At 40.6% G+C, this 11,700-nt stretch overlaps 1 protein-coding gene across 7 annotated transcripts in view; it reads left to right on the forward strand.

Annotated features, from left to right (window-relative positions):
* Nucleotides 1-8,502: 8,502 nt before the first annotated feature.
* LOC116475125 (zinc finger protein 658) overlaps nt 8,503-11,700 on the forward strand; it is a 45,146-nt gene continuing 41,948 nt past the window's right edge. For 4 of the 7 annotated variants that reach the window (XM_058445021.1, XM_032164224.2, XM_058445023.1 and 1 more), the window contains exons 1-2: nt 8,530-8,614; nt 11,153-11,367. In XM_058445021.1, coding sequence (XP_058301004.1) covers nt 11,353-11,367 — 15 coding nt within the window. In that variant the 5' untranslated portion in view covers nt 8,530-8,614; nt 11,153-11,352. Of the gene's footprint in view, nt 8,615-11,152; nt 11,368-11,700 lie in introns of all 7 variants that reach the window. The other 3 variants (XM_032164223.2, XM_032164222.2, XM_058445024.1) reach the window with 3 other exon arrangements.

The raw sequence follows: 11,700 nt of genomic DNA on the forward strand, positions 1-11,700 counted from the left end.
TGGGAGGCCGAGGCTGGTGGATCACGAGGTCAGGAGATTGAAACCATCCTGGCTAACCTGGTGAAACCCCGTCTCTACTAAAAATACAAAAAATTAGCCGGGCGTGGTGGCAGGTGCCTGTAGTCCCAGCCACTTGGGAGGCTGAGGCAGGTGAATGGCATGAACCCAGGAGGCAGAGCTTGCAATGAGCTGAGATTGCGCCACTGCACTCCAGCCTGGGTGACACAGCGAGACTCCATCTCAAAAAAGAAGAAAGATAAACATACTGATTTTGTCACTGGTTATGCAATAAGAATTACTAAATAATGTTTAAACAAACATTGTCCTGTTAAAATTGCTCCGAATAATGGGAATGTTCTATACTTGCATTTTCAGCACAATAGTTACTTGACACAAGTAGCTATTGGGCACATTAAATGTGGCTAAAGTGACGGAGGAACTGATTTGTTGTTATATTAAATAAGAAAGGAAAATAGTTACATGTGGTTCATGACTCTCATCAGGCCATGGAGCTCTAAATAAATAGATAATTATGGAAATTACATAAGATTCTAGTCAAGAATTATAAAGGGCATGACATTTTACCCTATATGCAAGCTAACATACTTGCCAAGTTTCATGCATTCTGGCAGGAGATACAAGACTTCTGGGTCAAAGACAAAGGATTTTATTGCTCACAGCCACAACCATATCCAGGGCACCAGCGTTTTTTTGTGCTGTGATGGCATGCAGGGTACACTTTATAGCTTTCAGCATAAAATTATTTTTGGAAACAAAACATTTAAAAGGGATTAACAGCTTGTCTAGACTAAAGCAGACCACACTACGGACTTGTAGAGTGGTAGTGTGAACACCAAATGTCCATGCAATTGAGGTAAAACTTTTGTCTTCAGTATGTTGTCTCTTAATTCTTTCATCTACTAGTATCTTAAGCAGTGATTTTGGGGCCATATTAGGTTTTACAGGACCGGCCTAACATTGTTGCCTGGAACGTGGGTAGCAGCAGGATGATAACAGTCGAGTACACACAAGAATTTGTATAAGAAATAAAAACTAAAAACTCTAAGGAGTATGTCTAAGGCTCTTAGAATCAATAGAAACTAAATATCTTGAAAAGTAGGTGGAAAATGAGTTGAAAATGCATCAGGGAAATGACTGTTTTGGCAAAAATAAGTGAACAGATGGGAAAGAGGAAAATTGTAATTTGATGGTGAGGATGATCACTGTTGAACAACACTGACATCATAAATAGACAACGGAGCCAAGACAGAGTAACGAACCCAGTCCAGAGAAGTGGAAAATGACTTTTACTCCCACCAGTTTTATACTTCTGCTTGTGCATTTATATCTGTGATGCGATAGGGATATTATAGCTTGGGTTATAAGTCTGTTCTTTAAATATAGGTAACTCTTGACATCCTAAATTTATTTTCATGATGAGTGGAATGGAAAAGAGAGAAATCCAACCGGAAGTATGTGGACTAATGAGTATCCCACCAATGTAATTTATAGTTGACAGTTGGAGAATCTGGACCCTGTTATCCCTCTCTAATCTAAACCCTGTCTCTGATATAGTCCTGACAATTTTTGTGCACTGATTTTCCTTTTTATTCTATTTACTCTTCACATTTCTTGTTTAATTCACCACGTTATCTGATTTTCCAGTTCCTAGAATTAATCTTAAAGACTATTGTTCTCTATTCACTATTTCTTTCCTTTATTTCTCTTTACCACTGAGTTTTGAAAAATCACATTTTAAAATGCCAAAATACCTGTGTACATTCAATGCCAGTTTCCCAAAGAGAATTTTTCTGAACATGCTTTTTCCAAATATAGAAAATATACACTTGGGGCCGGGCGCGGTGGCTCACGCTTGTAATCCCAGCACTTTGGGAGGCCGAGGTGGGTGGATCACGAGGTCAGGAGATCGAGACCACGGTGAAACCCCGTCTCTACTAAAAATACAAAAAATTAGCCGGGCGTGGTGGCGGGCGCCTGTAGTCCCAGCTACTCGGAGAGGCTGAGGCAGGAGAATGGCATGAACCCGGGAGGCGGAGCTTGCAGTGAGTCGAGATTGCGCCACTGCACTCCAGCCTGGGCGATAGAGCGAGACTCCGTCTCAAAAAAAAAAAAAAAAAAAAAAGAAAATATACACTTGGAATCACTTTATTCTGTGGATAATATGCCAGAAACCAAAATAGCTAATCTGTAATAAGGCTCACGTATATGTCTTATTTTATAAGAAAGGATTAAGGGACCTTATTTTTTCTCATTCTCAGAGGACCATCAACTTAATAACATCTTAGAAAAGAGTAAAGATTTAAAAAACTATTTATTTCAGTTTTATTCACAACTTTGGGAGGAAACTTGCTCCCTAAAGAGCAAAAGTATGTTTCTAGGAAACTATGAGATCTGGGTATAAATATATTTTCTTGAAGAAAAATGCCCTGTAAGTATGCACTGCAGGCCCTCATAACCCGAGTATGAATTCACTGGCCTTGTGTTATCAATATTTAAGAAAAAGACATGGCTCTGCAATTTTAAAGATCACAGAACAAACGCTTGAAAGATATCCTGTAAGAATTGTCAAAACTTGAAAGCTCTCAGAGCTGTTGAGTGACGCCAGGGAAAACGGTAAGGTAGAAGGCATCAGGGCTCATCCTTCACAGAAACACATACACAAAATCACAGCAAAATCTGTCAGAATCAACTTTGTCAGAACTCTGAAAAATAGTCACAGTTTACAGCAACCGAGTAAATGCTCAGCCAAAACAGAGGCAACTGAAACGTGTTTAAGGAAATCTCTGTCAAACCACTAGCTGACCACAAGATAAAGGAACAAAAACTTCAGAGACTATCTTAGTCCATTTGGGCTTCTGTAACAAAATACAATAAACTGGGTAGTTAATAAACAGCAGAAATTTATTTCTTATAGTTCTGGAGGTTAGAAAGTCCAAGATCAAGGTGCCAGCCTGCCCTTTCATAGACAGTGCCTTCTCACTGTGTCCCTACATGATGGAAGGGGCTACTTAACTCTCTGAAGTTTCTTTTATAGGGACATTAATCCCAATCACGAAGTATCAGCTCTCAAGATCTAATCATTTCCCAAGGCCTCACCTCTTCACACCATTACCTTGGCAGTTAGGATTCCAACATAGGAATTTTGAGGGAACACATATACCATAGCAGGTGCCACGAAAAACAAAGAATACAGTCTTTAAAAAAATGGTTTATAAAAGTCAGTATACAAATAAGCAGCTACAAACCATGGTGAACAACAGTAACAGAACTTTAAAAGAGAAAACATATTTTCAGAGTGACCACATTATAACATTTAAAATGTCCAGTTTTCAACAAAATATTCTAAGTCATGCAAAGAAATAAGAAAAAAAATGGCTAATTTACAGGAAAACAGAAAAGAGAAAGTATCCTTGAGCAAGAACAGACATTGAACTTTATAGACAAAAACTTTAAATCAAATGTCCTGTAGATGCTCAAAGAAAGGAAACCATGGAAAAGTAACAAAAGGAAAGCAGAGTGCAATGTATAAAAACTAGAAAATATCGTCAAGGAAGTGGAAACATAAAAGGAACAAAATAAAAATTTAGGAAATGAAATGTACAATATGCAAGATGAAAAGGTCACCAGAGGCTTTCAACAATACATTTGAGCAGGCAGAAGGTAGAATTAACAAACTTGAAGATAAGTCATTTGAAATTCTTCAGTTTGAGAAACAGAAAGAAAAAAGAATAAACAATAATGAACAGAGCTTGAGAGACCTGTGAGGCATCATCAGACATACTAATATATGCATACTGAGAGAAAAAAAGGAGGGAAAGAAAATGACTGAAACTTTCCAAATTTGATTTTTTAAAAATGAATCTACCTATCCTAGAAGCAGCAAAATGGTGCTGGAAAAGTAGATATCTACATGCAAATGAATGAGCTGACCCTTACCTTACACCATATACAAAAATTAACTCAAAATGGATCAGAGACCTAAATGTAAGTGCTAAAACTCTACAACTTTAGAACACAATGGAGGAAACTCTTCACAACACTGGATTTGGCAATGGTTCTCTAGATCTGACATAAAATGTACAGGCAGCAAAAGAAAAATAGATAAATTGGAATTTATCAAAATTAGTAAACTTTGTGCATCAAAACAGTCTCAGCAGAGTGAAAAGGTAATCCACAGACTGGGAGAAAATGTTTGCTAATCACTTATCTGATAAGGGATTAATTTCTAGAATATATAAATAATTCCTACAATGTGACAACAAAAAGAAACAATCTAGCTCGAAGATGCGCAAAGGACATGAATAGAGACATTTCCCCAAAGAAGATATACAAATGGCTTAGAGACACACGAAAAGATAGCCAACATCACTAGTCATGAGGGAAATACAAATCAAAATCATGAGATACGACTTCACACTGATTAGAATGGTTATTAATTTTAAAAAAATAACAAGTGTTGGTCAGGATGAAGAACAATTTGAATGCTTGCACATTGCTGGAATGCTATAGCTGCTGTGGGAAACAGCATAGCAGCTTCTCAAAAATTAAACAGAGAATTACCATATGACCCAGAAATGGCACTTGTGGGAATATATCTAAAGAAATTGAAAGCAGGGACTTGAACAGATATTTATATTCTCGTGTTCCTAACAGCATTGTTCACAACACCTAGCACATGGAAGTAACCCAAGTGTCCATTAATGGATGAATAGATAAATGAAATATGGCATATACATGCAACGGTGCATATTCAGCCTTAAAATGGAATGAAATTCTGACAGTTGCTATAACATGAGTGAACTCTGAAGACATTATGCTAAGGGAATGAAACAATCCAGTCATAAAGGACAGAAATTGTATGATTTCCCTTATATGAGGTATCTAAAGTAATCACACCCATAGATACAGAAATTAGAAAGGCGGTTGCCAGGGGTTAGGGGGAGGAAGGAAGAGGAAGTTATTGTTTTTGATGGGTACAGATTTTCAATTAGGGAAGATGAAAAAATCGTGGGGATGATTGCACAGCAATGTGAATATTCTTAATTCCACTGAACTGTACACTTAAAATGGTTAAAATGTTAAACTTTAGTTAATGATAAATTTTATGTTATTTTATCTTAAGAAATTCTTATTAAGCTATCATGAACGGATTTAGCAGCTGCTGCTGATTATTGCCTACAACCATTATTTCAGGTTGCACGGTGGTGATAGTCTTTTAATCCTTGTGAAATTATTAACTCTATTTTTTCCTACAAAGAAGGCCTTTTCCTCTTTAACTCTGTTACCCTAAAACAGTTTGTACTGCATCATTTTTAATAATAGTCATGATTTTTTAATGATAATCAGTTTCATAAAGTTTGAATGAGCATCGGGTGATATGGCTTCAAATTCAGAATATTTAAGAATCTCTGCTATTTGAAAAATGTGTGTAATATTTGTGAACTGAGAAAAGAACCCAAAGTAGCTTCAGAATAACAAGAAAATAGTTATTCCAGGCCGGGCGTGATGGCTCACGCCTGTAATCCCAGCACTTTGGGATGTTAAGATATTAGTTCCTACCAACTTGATCAATAGATTCAACACAATCTCAATAAAATGTCAGCAAGTTATTCTGTAGACATCAACAAACTGATTCTAAAATTTATATGGAAATGCAAAAGACCCAGGTAGTCAACTCAAAACTGAAGAAAAACAAAGTCAGAAGACTAATACCACCTGGCTTCAAAAATTACTATAAAGCTACAGTGATCAATGCAGTGTCATATTGGTGAAATAAATGACAAGTATTAATAGATCAATGGAACAAAATAGAGAACCCAGAAAAACACCCACACAACTATCAGCAACTGATCTTTCACAAAAGAACAAAGGCAATACAGTGGAGAAAAGATAGCCTTTTCTACAAATGTTGCTGGCACAATGTGAAATAAAAAAAGCTATGCTCCAAAGTTGCTTCCACATTTTCAGGTATCTTCATAGCAGTACCCCACTCCTGGTTCCAATTTTCTGTATTAATCCATTCTCACTGCTATAAATAGCTACCCGAGATGGGGTAATTTATGATGAAAAGAGGTTTAATTGACTCACAGTTCTGCAGGCTTACCAGGAAGCATGACTGGGAGGCCTCAGGAAACTAACAATCATGCCAGAAAGTGAAGGGGAAGCAATCACATCTTTACCATGTCAGAGCAAAAGAGAGAACGAAGGGGGAAGTGCCACACACTTTTAAACCATCAGATCTTGTGAGAATCCACTATCACCAGAACAGCAAGGGGGAAATCTGCTCCATGATCCAATCGCCTCCCATCAGGCCCCTCCTTTAATTTGACATGAGATTTGGGCAGGGACACAAATCCAAACCATATCAGGCAGTGAAACTATTTTTTATGATACTGTAATGGTGGATATTACATCATTGCATTGGTGGAAATCGCACTAAAAGACAAGCATTTGGCAAAACTCAGAACTGTAGAGCAGACAGAATGAAAGCTAATATAAACTATGTATTTTAAATGTACTAAACTAATGCAATATATTAATAATAGGGGAAACCGTGTGTGGGTTGATGAGCGGAGGTATATGGGAACTCTGTGCTTTCTGCTCAATATTTCTATATACCTAAAACTGCTCTGTACATCTATTAATATGCCAGCACTTTGAGAGGCTGAGGTGGACAGATCGCTTGAGCCCAGTAGCTTGAGACCAGCCTGGGCAACATAGTGAAAACCCATTTCTACAAAAAAAATACAAAAAGGCCACGCACAGTGGCCCACATCTGTAATCCCAGCACTTTGGGAGGCCGAGGCGCGTGGATCACCTGAGGTCAGGAGTTCGAGACCAGCTTAGCCAACATGGTGAAACCCTGTCTCTACTAAAAATGCAAAAAATTATCTGGGCGTGGTGGCACATGCCTGTAATCCCAACTACTCGGGAGGCTGAGGCAGGAGAATCATTTGAACCCAGCGGGTGGAGGTTGTGGTGAGCCAGGAACTGCACTGCATCCTGGGCAACAAGAGCAGAACTCCGTCTCAAAAAAAAAAAATTAGTCAGGCATGGTGGCCCGCACCTATAGTCTCAGCTACACAGGAGGCTGAAGTGGGAGAGTAGCTTGAGCCCGGAGACAGAGGTTGCAGTGGGCCAAGATAGTGCCACTGCACTCCAGCCTGGGCAGCAGAGCAAAATCCATCTCAAAAAATAAAATAAAATAAAATAAAAATAAGAAAAGTCTATTAATTAAAAAAAGTTATAGTACCTATCTATTCCTAATTCTTTAAACAGTCAAATGGGTATACACGTTTCAAAAAAGGATTCCTCATGAAAATGCAAGGTTGGTATAATAATCATTTTCATATTTTGGGTTGCATGTGTTTTCACGTGTTACATATGTATTTTGAATAGCTAGCTTCCTCCTCCAACTCCCATAAACCCTGCTGATCACAGATGTTACTCGTTTATGTTTTCTAGTATTTGTTCTATTTCACAACCTTATTCATAAAGCTATTTTTATGTACTTTTACTTCCCTTGGCAACTTTAACGGCATACTTCCGAAGGGATAGTAAAGCCTCTCCACTCCCCCTGCACTGCACTGCCCCACATGTCTTTTACTGAGTATGAAAAAAAAAAAAAAAAAAAAAGACCCTCAGAATAGTAGAAAATAGTAAAATGAGCATCATGTGCACGTATTATGCAGATTTAACAATTCTTCACTTATTACTATATCTGCTTTCTCTGCTTGTCTTGAGAAATTATTTTGAAAGCATTTCAATTAAACTACAAGCATACAATTGTAAATGTTTCTGTACATATCTTTTAAATATAAGAACAATGTCCTACATCGTCTAGCTATTATTCTTAAAGTAATGGTAATTTTCTTTAATATTCCTAATGTCCTGTCGATAGTCATGTTTCCCCAGTTGTTAATGCCTGTTTCAGGTGCTTTTTTCTCCAACCAGGATCGCATCAAGAACCACGCTTCGGCTGGGCGCGGTGGCTCAAGCCTGTAATCCCAGCACTTTGGGAGGCCGAGGCGGGCGGATCAGGAGGTCAGGAGATCGAGACCATCCTGGCTAACACGGTGAAACCCTGTCTCTACTAAAAATACAAAAAATTAGCCGGGCGTGTTGGCGGGTGCCTGTAGTCCCAGCTACTCGGGAGGCTGAGGCAGGAGAATGGCGTGAACCCGGGAGGCGGAGCTTGCAGTGAGCCGAGATCGCGCCACTGCACTCCAGCCTGGGCGACACAGCGAGACTCCGTCTCAAAAAAAAAAAAAAAAAAAGAACCACGCTTCGCAGTTTGTGGTCATGCTGACAACCTCCGTGAATTTGGGAAAACCCTGGGCTCCGAAGGTCCCTCCCAGCGGGTCAAAGCAGCAGAAAAAATTATAATACTTCCTTCGGACGCATGGGCTCACGGGAATTGTAGTTTCCAGTGTTAACGCGCCCACCGCGCAGCACTTTGGGAATGGGGCTTCGGCGCTCGCTCTGCGCATGTGTACACCCAGCCCCACCTCCTGCCGTCCGCACTCCGCGGTCTGAAAGGGACACGGTGTCCGAGTCTTTAGATCTGCGCGGGAGCCGAGGCTGCGCACCTGGGGTGAGAGCGTTGGTGACAGGGCTCTGCGCGGCCCAGGAACCTGGGGACGGGCGGGCTTGTGTGCGGGGGACAGTAGCAGGCAGTCTCAGGAGTCCCCAGGATGGCCCTCCCCTCTCCTCCCCGGCCCAGTCCGCGGGCCCGGGCCGAGTCCTGTCCGCAGGTGTAGGGGCTGCCGGGCCCTGCGGGGTTGCGGGCGCGGGAAGAGGAATGTTCACGGATAAGGTTGACGGCGAACAGGAGGAGGTTACTAGTAACTCGTGTTCCTATTCTGAGAATTAAATAAGTTGTCACCTGTAAAGCATTTTGTCAAGTGTCTGTAAATAGTCACCATGTGAAGTGTAAGCTGCTCTCACAATTATGAGACACTTATTCTCATCGTTTGGTATTTCACCTAACCCTCACAACGACTCTCCTTGGTATAAACGTGCCATTTTAAAAAATGGACGAAAGTTCATGGGGATGGGTACCCCAGGGCACACACTAGTAGGTGAGAGAGGTGAGATGCAAATGCTGAGAGATGTGACTCCCTGTCCTGCTCTTTCTAATATGCTGTCTGCCTGAAACCCAGACTTGCCAGTACCTGCCTAAAGCCTTCAGAGCGCTTATGCAGAGTGGCCTGTCACCAGATCTGTGTAGATGATTGTGAAGTAAATGTGGACAGAATCTCACCAAGTGGTAATTACATTCTGCGATTTATCAGGTCTCTACAGAACCTGATTCAGGCTGAGGCTCCTGAATCCTCTTGTACTGTTCCCGCTGCCTCCTCAAAGGCACAGATTGATATTCTAGGGCTGTGCTGTCCAACAGAAAGATAAGGCAAAACACAAATATAAATCAGAATTTTTGGCCAGGCGCAGTGGCTCACTCCTGTAATCCCAGCACTTTGGGAGGCCTAGGCCAGTGGATCACTTGAGGCCAGGAGTTCGAGACCAGCCTGGCCATCATGGCAAAAGCCCATCTCTACAAAAATACAAAAATTAGTTGGGCGTGGTGGTGCACTCGTGTAATCCCAACTACTTGGGAGGCTGAGGCATGAGAATCGCTTGAACCCAAGGCGGAGGCTGCAGGGAGCTGAGATTGCGCTGCTGTACTCCAGCCTGGGTGACAGAGTGAGACTCTGTCTCAATAAAGAAAAAAAAAGAGTCTAGAATTTTTCGGTAGCTACAGTAAAGAGAAGAGGCACGCAAAGTCAGTTTTACTGCTTTATTTTACTTAACTCATTGCATCCTAAATATTCGACTTGTGGCACTGGCCAAACTTCAGATGTTCAATGGTTCCGTGTGGCTGATGGCTGCAGTGCTGGATCGCACATTTCTAGTGAATCTCAAGAGTCAGGTTTAGGGTATTAGGTGAAGGTTTCAATTGAGTTTGTTTCTCAGACCTAAGTCCCAGCCCCTCTGGAGCAAAGCAGCTCCTATGAGGCAGTAAAGAGGGAGTCCTAGGGACTACTGCCATAGAAGAACAGCCCATATGACGGAGACCTCTTCTAGAGCGTCAGAGCAGAGGCAGAAGATTCTAGAAAGGAGCAGGTCCTGATTGCTTCCCCAGAGGCAGTTCTTGATTCCCTATATAATATATGCATCAGATTTAGTGATGTCGCCACATCCAGAAGCCATCACAGACCGTGTGACTTTGCTGTAGACTAACTTGCAGAAGGCAATTCCCTGGGGTTGAGAGGGATGAGTGACTGTCACGCTGAGTGGAAAAAGACACTTTACTGGAGGGCTGGTTAGGTCATGATATCCAGGGAAGACATAATCAGCTGTCCAGATCCCAAACAGCAGCCTATTTGCCTTTCTGCCTTCACTTCTTCCACATTCTGAGTCCCTCTCACACCGTGTTCATCACCACATGTGGCATTTAGAGTAATACTAATGTTCCCTCTTCCTGGTAGTAGAGGAAGAATTTCCTATATTGGAAGCCCAAAAATATTGGGCCTGAAATTCCTTGCATAAAACATCCCATCTTTATTTTTTCCACGGAAGCGCTAATTCTGGGTGTAAAGACAGTAAGAACTTGATTAATAAGTCAGCCTGAGTAGTTCTTTTTTTAAAAAAATTATTTTTAAATTTATTTATTTTTTATTTTTTTCTATTTTTAGTAGAGATAGGATTTCGCCATGTTGACCAGGCTTGTCTGGAACTCTTGGCCTCCAGCAGTTCACCCCCCTAGGCTTCCCAAATTGCTGGGATTACAGGCGTGATCCACCACACCTGGCTGAGTAGTTCTTTGACATTAGCTTTAATGAAGGTAAACAGCTTCATCTCTGTGTACCTGAACTTGCTTAATCCTTTGTTTTATTTTTACTTTTTTCTTAGTCAAAAGGGAACATAATTGTTAATAAATCAACATAATTATTAGTAAATCAACAAAAAACAGTATTACTTTACTCAGTGAAAATGTAAGTTTAAGCACACATAATCTATCAGAGATGCACATATTCAGGTGTGGCTATCTTTGAGTGGTCCTTCAGGAGTCAAAGGGACATTCTGCATTGGGAATCCTTTTCTTCAGCTGAGCGCATTATTTTTTTTTTAGGCACATGAATGGATTACATGCTCCTTGATTACAGCGGGGTTGTGTCGCAGTAAAACCATTATCAAGTCGAACCATCTCATGTCAGGGACCATCTCTGTAAGAACTGTGAGGTAGACCAGGTCTCTCATGACCCCATTGCTCTTTCCTCCTCCCCAGCTGAACCTCCACAGTTCTCTACACTCTTCCAGGAGCAGCAGAAAATGAACATGTCTCAGGTGAGTTCGGTTTTTAAAAACCAGTTTATTTTACGATAGGTTTTGTAAGGGTTTATGTGTCTGTACATTAACATGGAAAAGTAGAAATAGAAATGGATCAGACACATTCATAGAAGATGTAGAAATGCAGATGAATAGCAGAGCAAAGTGGCATGTGGATAGATGCAGATCCTCCGATATACAAATTTACCAAATTAAGCTTCAGATTTATTTCTGAGGTTATTGACAGCCATGGTGGAGTGTCAGACAGATAATACTTAAAGGTTTACATTGATGAGCAAGATAAAGCAAACTGATTTATCATGGAATATAAACATAAAGATAACAAAATGT

Source organism: Hylobates moloch, unplaced genomic scaffold (assembly GCF_009828535.3).
Source record: "Hylobates moloch isolate HMO894 unplaced genomic scaffold, HMol_V3 SCAFFOLD_10, whole genome shotgun sequence".
Lineage (NCBI taxonomy): Eukaryota > Metazoa > Chordata > Mammalia > Primates > Hylobatidae > Hylobates > Hylobates moloch.